Raw genomic sequence first — 21,752 nt, 5'->3', positions numbered from 1 at the left:
TAATTAACCCCACGAGGTGTATATATTGTTAGACCCCTCCTGTTTGTTTTTTCCATCTTGTGTTTTGTGGTCACGTGACCATCTGCCTTTTATATTCCAGCTCTGCCCTTCTGGCTGTGCTGGACTTCAGTGTTTGACTGTCTCTCTAGCCTGGTGCTTCTGTGCCTTTCTCTATCAGTTCGCTTGGTCCTTCTGGGACCTCTAGTACCTTTTGGTCAGTTTGTCTTTTGTGTAGTTTGTCTTTTGTGTTCTGCAACTACTTCTCTGTTTAGGAGGTGTCCCATTTTTTTTTGTCCTAGTCCTTAGTTCTTTTAGGGACCCCTCCCTTTATGCTATAGGTCTTCATTCAGACTAGCGGAGGACTAAGGCGGGTCTGTTCGCTAGGAACAGGCAGCCCGCTACATCGTAGGGATTCAGCTTAGTCTTACTGTAGGGACAGCTTTCCCCTATCTTTCCTTAGTTCATGTTGCAGATCATAACATATATGTGCTTATACTGGGTTATACCTGTATTATGAGGATGTTCTGATATACCAGGTCACCTCTGTGTCAGTAACTATTTGAGGATGTCCCTCTGCAATGTATCATGGTGATATAGGTGATATTGGTTGTATTGAATACTGTTATGCTGATTATACAGGTACAGGGTGATCTATTTCAAGTGTTTGTTTATGTTAATGTTGAGGATAATGGCTTACAGCCAATGAAAACACAAAAGTCATTATCTCAGTAAATTAGAATAATTAACAAAAAACACCTGCAAAGGCTTCCTAAGCGTTTAAAAAGGTCCCTTAGTCTGTTTCAGTAGGCTTCACAATCATGGGGAAGACTGCTTACTTGACAGATGTCCAGAAGGCAGTCATTGACACACTCCACAAGAAGGGAAAGTCTCAAAAGGTCTTTGCTAAAGAAGCTGGCTGTTCACAGAGTGCTGTATCCAAGCATCTTCATGGGAAGTTGAGTGGAAGGAAAAAATGTGGTAGAAAAAGGTGCACAAGCAACCGGGATAACCGCAGCCTTGAAAGGATTGTTAAGAAAAGGCCATTCAAAATTTGGGGGAGATTCACAAGGAGTGGACTGCTGCTGGAGTCATTCCTTCAAGAGCCACCACACACAGACGTATCCAGGACATGGGCTACAAGTGTCGCATTACTTGTGTCAAGCCACTCATGACCAATAGACAGCGCCAGAAGCATCTTACCTGGGCCAAGGAGAAAAAAACCTGGACTGTTGCTCAGTCTTCCAAGATGTTATTTTTTAGATGAAAGTAAACTTTGCATTTCATTTGGAAATCAAGGTCCCAGAGTCTGGAGGAAGAGTGGAGAGGCACACAATCCAAGCTACTTGAGGTCTTGTGTGAAGTTTCCACAATCAGTGATGGTTTAGGGAGCCATGTCTTCTGCTGGTGTAGGTCCACTGTGTTTTATCAAGACCAAAGTCAGCGCAGCCATCTACCAGGAAATTTTAGAGCACTTCATGCTTCCCTCTGCCGACAAGCTTTTTGGAGATGGTAATTTCATTTTCCAGCAGGACTTGGCTCCACACTGCCAAAAGTACCAATACCTGGTTTTAAAAACAACAGTATCACTGTGCTTGATTGGCCAGCAAACTCGCCTCACTGTACACAGAATCTTTGGGGTATTGGCAAGAGGAAGATGAGAGACAACAGACCCAACAATGCAGACAAGCTGAAGGCTGCTATCAAAGCAACCTGAACTACCATAATGCCTCAGCAGTGCCACCGGCTGATCGCCTCCATGCCACGCCGCATTGATGCAGTAATTGATGCAAAAGGAGCCCCGACCAAGTACTGAGTGCATTTACTGAACATACATTTCAGTAGGCCAACATTTCGGATTTTAAAATCATTTTTCAAGCTGTTGTTATAAAGTATTCTAATTTACTGAGATAATGACTTTTGTGTTTTCATTGGCTGTAAGCCATAATCATTAACAGAAATAAACACTTGAAATAGATCACTCTGTTTGTAATGACTCTATATAATATAGGAGTTTCACTTTTTGTATTGAAGAACTGAAATAAATGAACTTTTTGATGATATTCTAATTTAGTGAGAAGCACTTGTATATTATTAGAGACCGACATTTTCACCAAGTTGAATGATATAATATGATAGGTGATATTAGTTGTACTGCATGCGGTCACATTAATATACATTTTATAAGCAGAGATCGACATGTATGATCATTAATTGAATATTAGTCTTATACTGATTTATCATTGTAGTGTGGTCATGTTTGTATTGATAATTACTACGTGTGTCTTATAAATATGTATGAATTTTGTTTTTAATATGGTTTTATAAGTGTGTGTGTGCACGCTTGGTTTACAGTGCCACAATGAACCATTGAATAAAGGTTTTTTACTAAACATATTGTTTCAACATCATTCTATGACCTGTAGGAATGGGAAGACGTAGAGAAAAGGCTGATTATATCAAGTAGTTTCAGATTTTGTCTTCAGTTTGAACCGGAAAGATGAAATTATGACAAGAAGTTGTTAAGATCGACATTCCCATAGCCAGAGTAGCAAAAAAAAAACCATCTATTGCTTTTGAAGATTCATCAAGTCCGAGGGATCTTATGGATAGGAAGGCAGATGGGATGCTCGAGGTATATAAAGTAAAACTGGGCACTCAGAAGGGATGAATTTCATCAATTTTAATTGCAGCATAGGCACAGCAAAATGTTAGACGTTTTGGTCGAAACAGACCTTCCTCAGTATCTGCAGTGATACAAAATAAGAAACTCTACAAATATTAGATCAAATACAAATAATAAAAAAGCATAAAACAAAATATAACAATAGTCTTAGTTATGTAATGAAGAGGGAAGATAACAGCAAATACTGAGGAAGGTCTGTTTCGACCGAAACGTCTACCATTTTGTTGTGCCTATGCTGCAATTAAAATTGATGAAATTCATCCCTTCTGAGTGCCCAGATTTACTTTATATATCTACTGGCGTTGGAACCTACTGGAGCACTTTACCGGCTGTGCTATGGTTTAATTTACCCTGGGATACTCAAGCGAACCTCTGAGACTTCAGCCGCAATTATTAGAGCCAATATCGCTGCTACTTTGGTGGCAAGATTCATGAACCTGTGCATAGATGAGTTAGAAGGCCATTTTAGGAAGTAGACCTCCAGAGATGATATTCTGGAATCCATTCCCTTACTTAAAATGGCAACGGGTTTCATGCCTGACCCCTCACTAGATTCAATTCGATTCGCACTGAGGAGTGGGGTACTTTCTATTACCACAAGACAAGCTATATGACTTAAAACATGGTCGGGGGATAGCCAATTAAAAAACAAGCTGTGTCCCATTCCTTTTTCCGGAATCCAGGATGGTATTCGGCCCTGTACTAGCTGACATATTGGAAAAGGCCTCAGACGATAAAAGAGGACTTCCAGAACAGAAATCGAGAAGTGTCTTTCTTTCGAAGAACCCGATCCCATCAGAATCCGGATTATAAGCGCAAAGGGAAGACAGGTAGATAGAGATACCCCAAAGGAGGTAGAGGAAAGAATTCCTTTCTCATGCAGGAAGACAATGACGCCAAGAAGGTGAGTGGAAGACTCTAATCTTTTCACAGAACCTAGACAGAGTATCTCAGAATCCATGGATAATACAGACAATATCAGAAGGATACAGAATAGAATTTACTCAGAACCCTCTGGGAACATTCCAACTCACAACCTCCCAGTCCCATGAATCTACAAAAGACTGCTAAAAGATGAACAAGAATAGTTTTTTTTTTCGGGAGTGGTAATGCATGTACCAAAAGCAGAGTGGTTCCTTGGGTACTACTCAAATCTATTCTCATTTAAAAAAAAAACTAGGGACGACTTCCGCACAATCATCAATCAGAAATCCCTAAACAAGTGGGTTTTATGCAAAAAATTAAAAATAGAATCGATAAAATCAACTATTCCTCTGATCAGGAAGGATATGGTAATGAGTACGCTAGATCTCAAAGAAGCCCATTACCATATGCCAATTCACCTTTGCAGTCAAAAGTATCTGAGATTTGTAGTAAAAGAAAGGGGGGTGATTCAGCATTATCAATTCCGTTGTCTTCCTTTTGGCCTTTCCTTTTCCCTGCACGTTTTCACCAAACTAGTGGCAGAGATTATGGCCTTTTTAAGGAAAAAGGGAATAGTCATTGTTCCATACCTGAACGATTTTCTCCTAGTAGCAGAATCACCCCAACAGCTAAGAAGCAATCTAGCCTCAACCGTCTTAGTTCTGATCAACCTAGGATAGTTTGTAAACTGGGAAAAGTAAGACCTCATTCCAGGGAGACATTTTTTTTTCTAGGAGTTCTCTTAGATTCAGAACAACAGTCCTCTTTCCTATTGGAGAAAAAGCAAGACTAACTCGAGGCCAGAGTTCTCGCATTCAAAAGGAAAACTCGAGTATCCATCAGAGAATGTATGAAGATCCTTGGACTGATGACAGCTTGTATACATGTTGCAGTGGAGTCAATTTCACTCAAGGCTGTTGCAGCAGCAGATCATAACATCCTGGAACAGACAGGTAGACTGATTGGACAAGAAAATAAGATTGTCTATAGCAGCGAGAAAGTAATTGAATTTGTGCACCTTTCCAGTTCGCCCGGCTCGTCCTCCACCTACCCCGGCTAATTTACCCGGTCTACCGGCAACTTACTGGCCCTATGCAGATATCTTCCCTAAAAAGGAAGCAGAGACACTGCCAACTCATAGGCCATATGATTGCCCGATCGACCTGGTACCCGGCGCCACTCCACCCCGTGGGCGTATTTACCCGTTGTCATCGGCCAAAACCCGGGCCATGTCTGAGTACATCGAGGAGAATCTGGCCAGGGGATTCATCCGGAAATCTACCTCCCCGGCTGGAGCCGGATTCTTCTTCGTTAAGAAGAAAGATGGTTCATTATGCCCCTGTATTGACTATAGAGGACTCAACCAAATCACGGTAAAGAACAAATGCCCCCTGCCGCTCATCTCCGAGTTGTTTGACCGTCTTAAGGGAGCTAGGAACTTTACCAAACTATATCTACATGGGGCGTATAACCTGGTCCTAATCCGTCAAGGAGACGAGTGGAAGATTGCATTCAATACCCGGGACGGTCACTATGAATACTGTGTGATGCCCTTCGGTCTCTGCAATGCTCCTGCCGTCTTCCAAGAATTGGTCAACGACATCTTCCATGATCTTCTTTACACTTGCTTGGTGGTGTACCTGGACGATATCTTGGTCTTCTCTCCGGATCTTCCCACACACCAGAGGGATGTTCGTCAGGTCCTGCTTAGGCTCAGGCAGAATCACCTCTATGCAAAGTTCAAGAAGTGCCTCTTCGAGCAGACCTCTCTTCCTTTCCTGGGCTATGTTATCTCCCAGACAGGCCTACGAATGGATCTCGAGAAGCTCTCTGCTGTCCTAAAGTGGCCCCGTCCGGAGGGGTTGAAAGCGATTCAGCGATTCCTGGGCTTCACCAACTACTATCGTCTCTTCATCCCGCACTTCTCTTCCCGGACTGCTCCCATATCTGCGCTCACCCGTAAGGGAGCAAATCCCAAGGAATGGTCGCCCGAAGCTGAGGAGGCCTTCCTTTCCTTAAAGCAAGCCTTCTCCTCTGCCCCAGTGCTGCACCGTCCGGATAGCAACAAACAGTTCTACTTGGAGGTTGATGCTTCCTCCGCCGGAGCGGTGCTCACCCAAAAGTCTTTATCCGGGAGAATGGTAACCTGCGGCTTCTTTTCCAAACTCTTCTCCTCGTCTGAGCGCAACTACTCCATAGGAGACCGAGAACTCTTAGCCATTAAATTGGCGCTGGAGGACTGGCGTTACCTGCTTGAAGGGGCTCTATACCCGGTGATCATCTATACGGATCACAAAAACCTGGCATATCTCCAGAATGCCCAAAGAATCAATCTGCGTCAGGCCCGGTGGTCTTTGTTCTTCGCCCGCTTCGACTTCGTCCTACATTTCCGCCCAGCGGACAAGAATGTCAAAGCCGACTCCTTGTCCCGATCCTTCCTGTCCTCCGATCAAGAGGAGGAGCCTATGCACATCACTGACCCCTCCAAAGTGATGAATGTGACCCCCTTGGATCTGACTCGTCTTCCACCCGGGAAGACGTTTGTAGCGGTACCAGATCGTGAGAAGGTTCTTCACTGGGGTCATTCATCTAAACTAGCCGGCCATGCTGGCCAAAAGAAGACCTTCCTACTCATTACCCGGCATTACTGGTGGCCTACCCTGCGCAAGGATGTGGTAGACTTCGTCTCGGCCTGTTCGTCCTGTGCCCGCAACAAAGTTCCCAGACATCTTCCAGCCGGTCGCCTCCTGCCTCTTCCCGTACCTGCTGCCCCATGGCAGCACATTGCCATGGACTTTATTACTGATCTCCCTGTTTCGGCCGGTTGTACTGTCATTTGGGTGGTCGCCGACCGCTTCTCTAAGATGGCCCACTTCATTCCTCTGCCTGGTCTCCCGTCTGCATCAGAGCTGGCCAAGGATTTTTTCCGTCATATTTTCCGTCTCCATGGCCTACTCCTCCACATTGTATCGGATCGAGGGGTTCAGTTCACCTCACATTTCTGGAGAGCTACCTGTAAGCTACTGGATGTCACCCTGGATTTCTCCTCCGCCTACCATCCACAGTCCAATGGCCAAGTGGAGCGTATCAACCAAATCCTTACCAGCTACCTCCGGCACTTTAACGCTCACCATACCAATTGGGTGGAGCTCCTACCATGGGCCAAATTGTCCTACAACAACCATGAGAGCGAATCTACTTCTAAATCCCCGTTCTTCGTGGTCCACGGTCAACATCCCCGGATTCCGTTTCCCATCTCCGCCTCGGTGGACAACCCTCCTGCGGAGGCTCTTGTCAGCGAATTCTCCACCATTTGGGAAAATACTAGGTCCGCACTTCTTCAGTCCTCCGAGCGGATGAAGAAACATGCTGACAAGAGACGTCTGGATCCGCCTCAATTCCGCCCAGGAGATAAAGTCTGGCTCTCTTCCAAACATGTCCGACTCAAAATACCCTCCTATAAGTTGGGTCCTCGGTTTATCGGTCCATTTGAAGTTCTCAAACAGATCAACCCACTGGCCTACATGTTAAAACTCCCGGCCACCTTACGGATTCCCAACTCCTTCCATGTATCTCTCCTCAAACCAGTTGTGTTTAACTCTTTTTCCAATCTAGGGACTCCCCCTGCTCCAGTTTCCGCTGAGGACGTTTTTGAGGTAGAGAACATTCTGGCCACTAAGAGGGTAAGAGGAAAGACCCTTTTTCTAGTGGATTGGAAGGGGTTTGGCCCAGAGGAGAGAACTTGGGAACCCAGGGAGAATATTCATGCCCCGCTTCTCCTTGAAAAATTCCTTTCTGGCCTAAAAAAGAGGGGGCGTAAAGGTGGGGGTACTGTAGCATCTGCGTCTCTGCCCCCTGCCAGGCAGAGACGCCGTCCCACTCACCTCCTCGCTCCCCGTTCACCAGCGCTCCTTTTCCTGCTGCCGGCGCTAGCAGCTCCCCAGGCACTGTGCTTAGGGCGCGCGCGCTCCCTCCCTCTTAAAGGGGCCGCGCGCGCCGTCCTAAGGAGTCCCCGGCCAATAGCCGAGGGTCCTCCCATATATAAGGCACCTCCTCCAAAATGGAGGTGCCCGAGCAATGTTGTTGCACAGTGTTTCTGACCTCTGCTTCAGCCCTCATTTCCCGCTGCTAGCCTGACTTCCAGTCTTGCCCGACAGACTGTTACCTGCCGTGCCTGCCAGTCCGCTCACCTGGGAGCACTTGTCTGTTGCCTGCCTGTTACCTGCCGTGCCTGCCAGCCCGCTCACCTGGGAGCACTTGCCTGTTGCCAGCCTGTTACCTGCCGTGCCTGCTAGCCCGCTCACCTGGGAGCACTTGCCTGTTGCCTGCCTGTTACATGCTGTGCCTGCCAGTCCGCTCACCTGGGAGCACTTGTCTGTTGCCTGCCTGTTACCTGCCGTGCCTGCCAGCCCGCTCACCTGGGAGCACTTGCCTGTTGCCAGCCTGTTACCTGCCGTGCCTGCCAGCCCGCTCACCTGGGAGCACTTGCCTGTTGCCTGCCTGTTACCTGCCATCACTTGCCGTGACCACCTAGAGACTCCTGCCGTCACTTGCCGTGACCACCTGCAGCCCACCTAGAGACTCCTGCCGTCACTTGCCGTGACCACCTAGAGACTCTTGCCGTCACGTGCCGTGACCACCTGCAGCCCACCTAGAGACTCCTGCCATCACTTGCCGTGTCTACCTGATAGCCTACCTGGAGGCTTCCGCTCGCCAGCCTGCCTGCTGTGCCTACCTGCTATTACGGTCAGCCCCTGCAATCTGTACCGTGGGAGTCACCTGCTCCCTTACAAGGTCGTCCCCAGAGTAGCACCTGGTCCCTCGGCTCGGTCCCTCCCTGGTCACGGAGTCGTTAGCCGCCGTACGACCAGGGTCGGTCCGGGTTGATACTTAGTTACGCCCCTCTGGGTCCCCCCTTGCACCGTAGCACAGAGGTTCCACCCCCCGGACCCGTAACAATGGATTTGGCATATTCCTGTCACGTAATCCCGTCAGTGCTGATAAAAATTCAGGAAGATCAGGCCAAGGTGATTGTGATAGTGCCATTCTGGCCCAAGAGAAGCTGGAAACCCTATTAAGAAAGATGGCTCTAGAGGTCCCCTTCTTCTTACCAGTAAGGCACGATCTTCTTTTCCAAAGGCCAATATATCATCCAAATGTGAAATTCCTGTAGTTATCTGCCTTGATCCTAAAAGGCAGATCCAGAGGACTTTCAGACCCAGTCATATGTACTATCCAGAGAAGTAGAAAGCCGGTAACGTCTGCAATCTGGAAGAAATTTTGTTCACAATACCAAGAGTCAATGGTGGACACATCGAATCCTAATATTCCAGAGAGTCTGGATTTTCTCCAATCGGGGTTTGACAAAGGCTTAAGACCTAGCACTTTAAAGGTACAAATTTCAGATCTGAGTGCCGAACTTGGTTTATCCGTTAGCAAGCCATCTCAGGATTAAGAGATTTATTAAGGCCACAGGCAGGATTAGACCCACGATCAAGGACTCTGTTCCCCCGTGGGACCTGAATCTGGTGCTGAATGGCTCATGTAGACCACCTTATGAGCCTCTAGAAGACTCAGACTTAAAATCTCTCTCCTTTTAAACAGCCTTACTTGTTGCCATAACTACCACGTAACGGATAGGAAATACAGGTCTTAGCCATCAAAGATCCATATCTAAAAATCCTAGAAGACTGCATCATACTAAGGTATTTTTACCTAAGATGGTAACTATCTTCCATATGAGCCAAGAGATAGTCTTCCCTTCCTTTTGTCAGAACCATGAGGATAGTTGGGAACTCGCATTCCATTCATTAGATGTAAGAAGAGCAGTTCTAGAGGCCACAACAAGTTGGTGGATAGATCTAACCTGTTCATCCAGTTTGAGGGGAAGAATAAGGGTAGGAAAGATGGATTATGTCAGTAATCAGTCTGACCAGAGCAGTATCTACATTATGGGCAGAACGAGCAGACATTATAAATTCGATGTTTTGTTAGGCCAAAAGACTGCCTTTAGAAGGAAAGTCCTCCAGGCAGTAGTCCCACCCTGAATGTATTTTCTGGTATTCTCCTGATGGTGCTATCAGGAGGGACATCCTGGAAAGTAGAAATTGGTCCTACTGGTAATTGGGTTTCCAGGAGTCCATCATGAAAGCCACCATTACATTCCCTCCCTTAAATTTCCGGTCTGCTATGTGAAGGTAACCTATTTCGAAGAACCTCCGTAGAATAGTTTCATCTATCCTGGTGTGGTACTTAGAAAATCACTGGTGGGTGGTGGAGAGAGGAGCCTTTTAACCTCTTGTGTGTACCTGTTACTGTCAAGGATATGAAGGACTGCCTCCTGATGGTGCTATCATGATGGACTCCTGGAAACGCAATTACAGGTAGGACTAATTCCTACTTTTCTTAGCGTTGTGGAAAAGCTTGCCACTTATGAACAGGTTGCTGGAGTGCTGTTCAAGATGACTTAAAGATAGTGTATTTATACAGGGAAAACCTGATGACAGTTTCTCTTTAACTGTATGTAATGGCTCATGTACTTGCATATATTAGAGCTCTATTTCATATTGAGCCGCCAGATGGCATCCGTGTGAGTGTGGCCTTAGTGTACCTCCAAACACAGTCAATTTCAGTCAAGTTCTATTATATCGCAATGTTTCTGGAGGAGAAAGTTCTGTATCTATATGTGCTATCATACATCCCCCATGTGCACAGAAAGATTATTTTTTTACTCACTTATATAGCACCATTAATTCCACAGTGCTTTACAGACATCAGCATCGCTGTACCCATTGGGGCTCACAATCTAAATTCCCTATCAGTATGTCTTTGGAGTGTGGGAGGAAACCGGAAGAGCTGGAGGAAAACCCATGCAAACACAGGGAGAACATGTAAACTCCTTTCAGATGTTGTCCTTGGTGGGATGTAAATTATAGTTATTTCTAATTATATTAGTAACTACCTATTGAACCCGTTCTACACCCGGGTGTAGTATTTTTATTGGTATATGGTCCCCTATCCTAGTATATGCTCTCCCATCCAGGTCCCCCGTCCTGGTATATGCTCCCCAATCCTGGTTCCCTATCCTGGAATATGGTCCCTAATCCTGGTCCCTCATACTGGTATATTCTCCCCTATCCTGGTATATGCTTCCCAATCCTGGTCCCCCATCCTGATATATGCTCCCAATTCCTGGTCCCTCATCCTGGTATATGCTCCCCAGTCTTGGTCCCCCATCCTGGTATATGCTCCCCAGTCATGGTCCCTCATCCTGGTATATGCTCACCAGTCCTGGTCCCCCATCCTGGTATATGCTCCCCAATCTTGGTCACCCATCCTCGTATATGCTTCCCTATCCTGGTCCCCTCTCCTGCTATATGCTCCCCCATCCTTGTCACCCTATCCTGGTATATGCTCCCCATCGTGGTCCCTTATCCTGGTATCTGCTCTCCCATCTTGTTCCCCCATCCTGGTATATGCTCCCTCATCCTGCTCCCCTATCCATCCATAAAAATAAAAAAAAACACTTCTCAAGTTTCCATCTCTCCACTGCAGCTTTTTGCTTGTTATTTTACTAAAATGGCTCCGGAATCAGTGCCTGCGCATAGCAGCGATATCCAGCGACATTTTATTGAAGACAAATGTGCAGAGTGTAATCAACAAAATGGCGCCGGATATCGTGCTTTGCGCAGGCGCCAATTCCAGCACCACACTCTTCTACCGGCCTCTGGCCCAAACAGGTATGTGTTTGTGGCGCCGGAGATCACAGTATGCGTTCAGTGCCTACGCAGCATACTGCGATTTCCAACGCCACACTCTTCATCCCTGTCAGGGATGTGGATGTTTCGTTCTGTCTGGGGCCAGACTGTGCAGGCGCATTGCCCATGCGCAGTCTATAGAGGCTTCGGACAGAAGGACACATCCCTGATTATATTATAGGTGCGTATTGTATATTACACCTCTCTTTTTCCTCTACTTCAGGAAGCCCTTATGGATCACCCTCTGCAAACAATTTCCTACACAGCTGACATTGATAATATATTGGTCATCATGGCACGAAGGAAATTGCCACGCAGTCCCGATCAACAAAAGAGGCCACAAAAAATGCTGTGCCACGTCTTCCAGTCAGTTGATGTGAGTCCTTATTAATGTCTATAACCTCTATAATTAATTCATGTCTATAATCTTGACAGTGGCTTCAGGCAAATCTTTTTTTTTTTTCTTTTTTAAATTCCGCCATTAGTTGTTGGTCAGGGCTGTGGAGTCGGAGCCCATTTTGGTGGAGTCGGTATAAAATGGACCAGCTCCTAAAATATATAATAAATTGGGTACAGTAATTCAATGCAGTTTGTGGGGAATAGTTTTTCATAAGAATTTGGGAAAGTTATGAAATGTCCTATTCCTGATCTAAGGGTCTAGACCTTTAGCTGAGATGAATCTGTGCTACAGTAAATTTATCACTTAAACATGAGCCATGTATGAGGGAGGTGGAGTCGTGGAAATTGAGGAGTTGGAGGTTTGGCTTACCGACTCCACAGCCCTGTTGTTGGTAAACAAATTTTTCTCATTTGCCATATTGGGGCAGAGCCTAGGCATTTATAGTTTTGTAATGAATAAAGCGATTGCCTGGGCATGAAGATTTGATGACCTATATTAGGGGTGGGGGATTTCATGCCCGTGGCCATCAAGTAACTTTTTATCCAACCCCTTGGCAAATTCCTGGGGACCACAGTGCTTGGGCAGGCAGCTGTATTTTGATGGCCACCGGTCCAGTAATTTCTTCTTGATCTGTGCGCACGCAGCATTCACTACTGAATGCTGAGGCACATGCAATGAAAGATTACGTCCTGACACCAGTGCCAGCGTCAGAACGTACCTTGTGGTTGCAGTTAATGCCAGGGCTGTGGAGTCAGTAAGACAAACCTCTGACTCCATCTCCCTCATACATGGCTCATGTTTAAGTGGTAAATTTACTGCAGCACAGATTCATCTCAGCTAAAAGTCTAGACCCTTAGATCAGGAATAGGACAGACATTTATAGGACATCTGAATAGTAGAGGCGCCAGGTGTCATACCCCCATTGATCTGTTATTCATAACCTATCCAGTATATAGGTTAGGGGTGGGGAATTTTTTTCTGCCAAGGGCCATTTGGATATTTATACCATCCTTCGGGGGCGTACAAATTGCGCATTAATCAGGGCTGTGGAGTCGGAATCGGAGTCGGTATAAAATGGACCGACTCCAACTCCTAAAATATAATAAATTGGGTACAGTAGTTCAATGCAGTTTGTGGGGAATTTGGGAAAGTTATGAAATGTCTTATAAATGTCTGTCCTATTCCTGATTGCATGTCAGACAAATACAAACACTTTAAATGAAGCTGCACTCAGCTTCAATCTAATTGTAGTGTTTTTTGCCTGCCACAGTAGTACATGTTCTATTCAAAAGAACAGGAGCTGTGCTGAACTAACCCACAGCGTCCGCTACATTTTGAATGGAGCTGTGTTTGTTCTGGGTTTCTGACCCTACCAATTTTACTATCGATGTCCTATATTGTAGATATAACATGCCATTTAAAGGGAATCTGTCAACAGGTTTTTTTGCTATCTCATCTGAGAGCAGCATGATGTAGGCAAGGAGACCCTGAATCCAACAATCTATGACTTAGTTTACTGGGTGCAGCAGTTGTGATACAATCAGAGTTCTTAGATGTAGCATGAAGCGGAGCTCAGAAAGCTAACTGCACCCACACTAGGCTCTTTGTACATTGTCTATTGACAGCTGCTTATCACTGGAGGAGGGGGTGGAGTCAGAGCAGTGCTCACATGGCCAGCTAGTCATAGCAATGATAATGTCCTAGTGATAAAACCTTAATTGTAAGTAAACAGCACATAGCCTAAGAAGTGACTCATCATTGAACTCTGTGTTTTAACCTCTTCCTCGTGCTGTCCTTTTACATAGCAAAAACCTGCTGACAGATTTCCTTTAAGTATTATATTTAGCTTAATATATAGTGCTTGATTCTGCTCTGGTGATCTTGAGTCACATTTTCCTAGGTCACTTTGTATGGGTGTCATCAGACTAGACAAGCATCTACTTGCCTTTCTAAAGTGACATCACCCTCTTTTGTTTCCATTCTTGAGTTAGAGACCAGTCAGTATAGGACAAATAATTGACAAGGAAGCTGACTTGGTTAACATTAAGCCTTTTCTTGTACAGCACATGCATTATCAACACCATTTCCTGTATACATTTTTAATTATAATATACATTGTATTTATATATACAGTAATGTGTATTGTATATTGGCTACTAGACTCCCTTCAAATGTACCATCTATGGTATTTTTTTGCTTTGGTTGTACCATGGTACCATGCTCTTACCTGCATGAGAAAACTTCTCATTGGCCGGTTCTTAACCGGCAGCTAAGAACCGTATTTTTTTAAACCAAAAAGTTATATTCCAATTGAATTTACCTACTAGATACCATAAATTACTTTTGAGGAGTATCACTTTTTGACAATTTTTTTTTTCCCATTTTAGGCTCAGCTTATTGCCCATGCTATTGGTCAGGCTTTCGGCTTGGCATACCAGAACTTCCTCCGTTCTGAAGGTGTGGAACCTGAACAACAAGAGAATACACGTGTGAAAGAACAACTGTACAATGCAGACCTTGCCCACTTCACCAAGAAAGAAAACATCAGGGAGGTAAGAAAACTTTCAGACTTGTCTAGGACTGACAACTACAATGCAGAGGATGAATTCCACGGGCAAGTAAATCCACAGTGGACAAAACTATGGCATAAAATTCACCTTTATTCAATAGTCACTGTGTTGTCACTGAGTTTTCCAAATCCTGTGATGAATGTGGGGTAGTTGTGTTGACTGACACACATGAAATGTAGTTGGCTTTTTCCTTATCCTGGTTGTACCTAAGGCATGGACTTGAGTGTCTGCTATAATTGTTAGATGTCACTGTAATTAAATTGATATACAATATGGAAAAATAAGTATTTGATACACTGCTGATTTTTCAAGCTTTCCCATGTACAAAGAATGGAGAGATCTGTAATTTTTATCGTAGGTACACTTCACCTGTGAGAGACAGGATCTAAAAAAAAAAAGTCACATTGTATCATTTTTAAATAATTCAATTACATTTTATTTCATGAAATATGTATTTGAACACCTACCAACCAGAAAGAATTCTGTCTTTCACAGACCTGTTAGTTTTTTTTTAAGAAGCCCTCCTACTTTGCACTCATTACCTGTATTAATTGCACCTGTTTAAACTCGTTACCTGTATATAAGACACCTGTCCACACCCTCAGTCACACTCCATCCTGTCCAGCATGGCCAGGACCAAAGAGCTGTCTAAGCACACCAGCGACAAAATTGTAGACCTGCACAGGGATGGGCTACAGGACAATAGGCAAGCAGTTTGGTGAGATGGCAACAACTGGTAGCTTAATTACTAGAAAATGAAAGAAACACAAGATGACTGTCAATCTTCCTCAGTCTGGGGCTCCATGCAAGATCTCACTTCGTGGATAGGGAGGATTCTTAGAAAAGTCAGGAATCAGCCCAGAACTACATGGAAGGGACCTGTTCAATGACCTGAAGAGAGCTGGGACCACAGTCTCAAACATTACCTTTAATAACACACTACGCTGTCATGGATTAAACTCCTGCCGATCACGCAAGGTCCCCTGCTCACGCCAGAACATGTCAAGGCCCTTTTGAATTTCACCAATGACCATCTGGATGATCCAGAGGAGTGATGGGAGAAGGTAGAAGTGACGTCGGAAAGGGTGTACTCGGAAAAGATGGCGGTGCTCTCCTCTGGCGGCGCTGGGGCTGGGCACGCTGTGAGCAGCAGCAGCAGCAGCCTCATCAGCGTGGACACAGAAGCAGAGTGGCTCAGGACTCCTCGGTGTCCAAAAAGGATATTTCACATATCCCAAAACAGTCTCCAAATCCGGTACCTTTGAAGTGGCAGCTGGTGGTGAGTGACATTCACCATTTTAATATGCCTCATTCCTCTTGTTTTACCACTAGGGAAGGCCTAAAAAAAAGCCTGTGTCAAAAGGAACAACAGGGAATGTGCGCTGTCTAAAATCCCACTTATTGGCAGAAAAGACTCTGTTCAGCCTGTATACAGAAAAAGATTAGTGGCGAGACCTCTGACTTCGCCTCAAACCTTTAATCTGTCATCAGAGCATATTTGAAGGGCTCAGGGGCGGACACAGACTGTAGTGGGACCCTGTGCAAGAATTTTTTTGGCCCCCCCCCCTGCCCTTCATAGGGGGCATGAAGGGCCTCCCCCCCGTGCATCTCTCATCCCCCCGTGCATCTCTGATACCCCCCACTCCTAGTTAATTAATTGTATTTAAAAAAAATAAAACTTGTTATACTTACCCCCAGGGCCGGCTCCAGGTTTTTGTGGCCCTGGGCGACAGAGTTTCAATGGCCCCTTTAACACATACAGTGATTCATGATGCACAGATACCACAGAGAAATATAAATATATATTATATATATATATATTACAAGGCCAAAGATTTCACTTACTACATTACATGAGCGATATCTACTGTAAATTCTACAATGGCTCAGAAACCGGCGAATCCTCACAGCGCACAGTGCAGACCGGACAGTATAGTCCTCCATACAGTATTATGGGCACCATATAATGCTCCATACAGGATACTGACCCCTTTATAATGCTCCATACAGGATACTGGTCCCCATATAATGCTCCATACAGGATACTGGTCCCCATATAACGCTCCATACAGGATACTGGTCCCCATATAACACTGCATACCGAATACTGACGCCCATATAACGCTCCATACAGAATACTGACCCCCATATAACGCTCCATACAGAATACTGACCCCCATATAACGCTCCATACAGAATACTGACCCCCATATAACACTCCATACAGAATACTGACCCCCATATAACGCTCCATACAGAATACTGACCCCCATATAACGCTCCATACAGAATATTGGCCCCCATGTAATGCTCCATGCAGGCTGTTCCCCCCCCTTATAATGCCCCATGCAGGATGACACCCCTTTTTAATGCCCTATGCAGGTTGTCACCTCTACCCCCCATAAAATGCCCCATGCAGGATGTCACCTCTCCCCCCTATATAATGCCCCTTGCAGGATGTCACTTCCCCCCTTTTCAATGCCCCATGGAGTATGTCAGACCACCCCCTCCCTTATAATGCCCCATGCAGGAGGTCACACCCCCCCCCCTCCTTATAATGCCCCATGCAGGATGTCACTTCCCCCCTTCCCCTCTTATAATGCCCCATGCAGGATGTCACTTCCCCCCTTCCCCTCTTATAATGCCCCATGCAGGATGTCACACTCCCCCCACCCCATATAATGCCCCATGCAGGATGTCACTTCCCCCCTCCCCCTCTTATAATGCCCCATGCAGGATGTCACACCCCCCTCCCTTTATAATGCCCCATGCAGGATGTCACTTCCCCTCTTATAATGCCCCATGCAGGATGTCACTTCCCACCTTCCCCTCTTATAATGCCCCATGCAGGATGTCACACCCCCCCCTCCCTTATAATGCCCCATGCAGGATGTCACTTCCCCCCCCCTTCCCCTCTTAAAATGCCCCATGCAGGATGTCACACACCCCCCCACCTCCATATAATGCCCCCATGCAGGATGTCAATTCCCCCCTCCCCCATATAATGCCCCACGCGGGATGTCAATTCCCCCCTCCCCCTCTTATAATGCCCCATGCAGTATGTCACCCCCCCCCCCATATAATGCCCCATGCGGGATGTCACCCCCTCCCTTATAATGCCCCATGCAGGATGTCACCCCCCCCCCCCCACCATATAATGCCCCATGCCCCCATACATGAAAAAAGATAAAAAAAATCCAATACTCACCTCACTTCTTACCTGCTGCTGGCGCTGCTCCGGACTCTTGTGTGCGTCTTCCCGCTCTGCACTGTGACAGGTCAGGAGAGAGCGCGAGCGGTGTAAAGACGTCACCGCGCCCTCTGACCTGAGACGTCACAGTCAGAGGACGCGGAAGACGCTGCGGAGGCACGGGGAGGGGTAAGTATTGTGCCGGCGCCGTCACATGACCGGAGATGTCCCTGAGCACAGCATGGGGCCGGGGAACCATGCTGAGCGCAGGGACATCTCCGGTCATGTGACGGTGGGGGGTCCTGCGGGGGGGCCCCATGAGGAGACGCACAAGAGGGGGGCCCCAACGGGGCTCCAAGGGGGCCCCATGCTGGAGTCAGGGCAGTCATGCCCTGATGGCGGCCCTGCTGGAGGGGGCCCCTCTCCCTCGGGGGCCCCCGTTCAATGAACCGGCTGCACGGGCAGTAGGTCCGCCCCTGGAAGGGCTCCCTGAAGTCTCTATTGAGGAAATCTAGAGAAGCTTCTTCTGAGTCTGATATTTCCCTGATATCAGAAGGAGAAGATGAATATGGATCTTCTTCTTCACACAGTGACCTAGGGGGTAGATCATGTTTCCCAGTAGAGAACACGGACATATTAGTTAAGACCGTTAGGACAGCTATGGTCCTGTAAAGAGAAGTTTGATAAATCCCTAGAAGATGTAATGTTTGGGGGTTGGAGCAAAGGAAGAAATGTACCATTCATGTTAATAGCAAAATTTATACTCTTATTGCCAAGGAATGGAAAAAACTAAAAAAACAGGGCCCTACCCTCATCTTCCAAATGGAAATATCCTTTTGAGTAGAAGGATACAGAGATATGGGACAAGGTTTCCAGAATAGAAGGGTCAGTTTTAAAATACTCAAAAAGATCAGCCCTACTCTTTGAGGATACTGGTGTTCTAAGAGACCAAAAGGCAGAAGGGTACATGGCAGAAGGGAACACGTGGGAAGCTGCAGCAGGGGATTTAAAACCAGCAATTGCAGGGGCCTGTACCGCTCGTTCCCTAATGATCTGGCTGCAGCAATTAGAAGAACAGTTGAAGGATAAGACCCTGGGGGATGGGATTCTGTCTAACCCGCCATTAATGCAAAGAACTGCAGCATTTTTTTAGCAGACGCATCTGCAGATTCTCTCCGGTTAGTGGCAAGGTCTGCAAGCTTGTTAAATGCGGCTAGGCGGGGCTTGTGGCTTAAAGGCTGCCCAGTAGATTTCCAGTCAAAGAACAAACTCTGCTCGATCTGGTGCAACTTCCAATTCTTATTTGGGGAAAAAAATTGGACAACATATTAGAAAATGCAGGAGATAAAAAGAAGGGCTTTCCCAGTTTTTTTGCAGTGGATCCAAAGAGAGTTTCCTTTCGGAGGAGAAAATATAATAGAGGACGTCCTCCAGGAGAGAAAAATAAATGGGAGCATAGAAACAGGAAAGATCGCAGGTTTATGTTCGGAGGTCCTTCTTCATGGAGCAAAAAATCTTCCCAATGACACCAATCCACAGGTAGGGGGAAGGCTTTCCCTCTTCATCCAGGCCTAGGAAAACATCTCTTCTAGCAACTGGATTCTGGATATAATAAGAGTAGGATTGAAAATAATTTTTTGTCTGATTCCTCAACGAACCATCATACTGACACCCCCTAGAAGGTCATCAGAGGAGCAAATAGCCTTCGAGACCGAGGTCTTGGGTCTGGTAGGGAAGCAGGTCTTGTGCAAAGTACCGGAAGAAGAAAAAGGACGGGTATTTTTTATTTCCCCCTTTTTTTGCTACAAAAAACAGTCGTTACATTCAGAACTATCATCAATTTGAAGAACCTAAACAGATTCATAAAATATCATGCCTTCAAGATGGAATCAATAAACAAGGCCATAAAGCTACTGTTTCACAATGGCTACATTGTGTTTATAGACTTAAAGGATGCATACTATCATATCCCTGATACATCCAGACCATCAAAAGTTCCTAAGGCTGTGTGCCCACGATGCGTATTTCATGCGTTTTTGGTGCGGAAATTTCCGCAGCTTAAACGCATGGTAAGCCTTCTGCCATGGTCCCCTATTCAATTCCGCACTTTCAATGCCCATTCTGCGGATTCTTCCGCAGCGTTTATGCTGCGCTCAAAAATCCGCAGCATGTCCATTAATTTTGCGGAAGCGCAGCGTTTTCGCCGCCATTGACTTGCATTAGAATGCGCCAATTCCGCAAGACTGAATCTGTACTTGTGTAATTGGCGCGTTCTAATGTGCGGATGGTACCAGAGTCTGGAGGAGAGGAGACTCTCATGCAGACATGGGTACCATAGAATCTGTAAAAAAAAGAATAAAATAAAAAATAAAGATTATATTCACCTTCTGGCGGCCCGCGCTGCGCTCCTTCTCCATTCCCGGCACATCGCGTTGGACTGTAGGACCTGCGGTGACGTCACAGTCATGTGACGGTAGGTCCTTCAGTACAGGGCATCGCGATATCCCGGCAGCCAGGAACAAGCGCAGCAGCACACCCCGGGCCATCGGAAGGTAAGTATCAAGGTTTATTTTTTTATTTTTAACCATTCTAAAGGTCACACTATATAAATCCATGCCGTTTGCATGGATTTATATAGTGTGACCTAGTTGTCAAGCACTTTCAAAGTGATGCTAAAATCGATTTGTATGCTGTATCCCCGGCTTTTGAAGCGCTTGGTTAAGTCTGCCGCCTGTCTCTCAAATTGAGAGTCAGACGAGCAGATCCGTCTCATCCTCAGGAATTGTCCGATCGGGACGGCCCCAATGGTTGTAGTGTGATGGGCAGAAGAGGCATGAATAAGGGAGTTAACCGCCGTCGATTTACGGAACACATCAGTCTGGATATGGCTCCCCGCATCGACCTCCATATTGATGTCCAAGAACGGCATTTTATATTGATGATAAATATATGTTAACTTAATCCCCCATTCATTCTGATTCAGCCTGCCCATGAATTCATCGAGCTCCTCCACCGAGCCCTGTTCTCAAAAATGAAGGCCGATTTCTGTGTAATAACCCAAGTGCACTTCAGCTTGAGGTCAGATGGCTGAACATTCTCCTTTATGATTTTTTGGTAGACAGCAGAATTCATAGTTTCATTTACCACAGCAAGTCTTCCAGGTCCTGAAGCAGCAAAACAGTCGCAGACCATCACACTACCACCACCATATTTTACTTTTGGTATGATATTCCTTTTCTGATATGCTGTGTTACCTCTACGCCAGATGTAATGGGACATACACCTTCCAAAAAGTTCAACTTTTGTCTCAGTCAACAGAGTATTCTCCCAAAAGTCTTGATATTAAGATGTTTTCTGGCAAAACCGAGATGAGCTTTTATGTTCTTTTTGCTCAGCAGTAGTTTTCATTTTGGAACTCTGCCATGCATGCCATTTTTGCCCAGTCTCTTTCTTATGGTGGAGTCATGAACACTGACCTTAACTGAGGCAAGTGAGGCCTGCAGTTCTTTTGATGTTGTTGCGGGGTCTTTTGTGACGTTTCGGATGAGTTGTCGCTGTGCTCTTGGGGTAATTTTGGTCGGCCTGCCACTCCTAGGACGGTTCACCACTGATCCATGTTTTCGCCATTTGTGGATAATGGCTCACACTGTGGTTCGCTGGAGTCCCAGAGCTTTAGAACTTGTTTTATAACCTTTTCCAAACTGATGGATCCCAATTACTTTGTTTCTCATTTGTTCCTGAATTTCTTTGGATCGCAGCATGATGTCTAGCTTTTGACGATCTTTTGGTCTACTTCACTTTGTTAGGCAGGTCCTATTTAAAGGATTTCTTGATTGAGAACAGGTGTGCCAGTAATCAGACCTGTGTGGCTAGGGAAATTGAACTCGGCATCCCAAATACAGGTGCTTCTCACAAAATTAGAATATCATGAAAACATTAATTTATTTCAGTTCTGACAATACAAAAAGTGAAACTCTTATATTGTATAGAGTCATTACAAACAGAGTGATCTATTTAAAGTGTTTATTTCTATTAATATTGATGATTATGGCTTACAGACTATGAAAACACAAAAGCCATTATCTCAGTAAATTAGAATACTTTATAACGACAGCTGGAAAAATATTTTTAAAATCCGAAATGTTGGCCTACTGAAATGTGTGTTCAGTAAATGCACTCAATACTTGGTCTTGGCTCCTTTTGCATCAATTACTGCATCAATGCGGTG

At 45.6% G+C, this 21,752-nt stretch overlaps 1 protein-coding gene across 3 annotated transcripts in view; it reads left to right on the top strand.

Annotated features, from left to right (window-relative positions):
• The window catches only part of LOC141273401 (amyloid-beta A4 precursor protein-binding family A member 3-like), a 159,095-nt gene that overhangs the window by 93,308 nt on the left and 44,035 nt on the right, over nucleotides 1–21,752 (top strand). For 2 of the 3 annotated variants that reach the window (XM_073685194.1, XM_073685175.1), the window contains 2 exons: nucleotides 11,588–11,740; nucleotides 14,152–14,316. In XM_073685194.1, the coding sequence (XP_073541295.1) occupies nucleotides 11,588–11,740; nucleotides 14,152–14,316 (318 nt within the window). The remainder of the gene's footprint in view (nucleotides 1–11,587; nucleotides 11,741–14,151; nucleotides 14,317–21,752) is intronic. The other variant, XM_073685185.1, reaches the window with a different exon arrangement.

Source organism: Phyllobates terribilis, unplaced genomic scaffold (genome assembly GCF_046119375.1).
Source record: "Phyllobates terribilis strain yellow unplaced genomic scaffold, ASM4611937v1 Scaffold_1__5_contigs__length_1240528914, whole genome shotgun sequence".
NCBI lineage: Eukaryota > Metazoa > Chordata > Amphibia > Anura > Dendrobatidae > Phyllobates > Phyllobates terribilis.
Note: the sequence above shows the minus strand (reverse complement) of the source record. Positions and strands in the feature narration are given on the sequence as shown.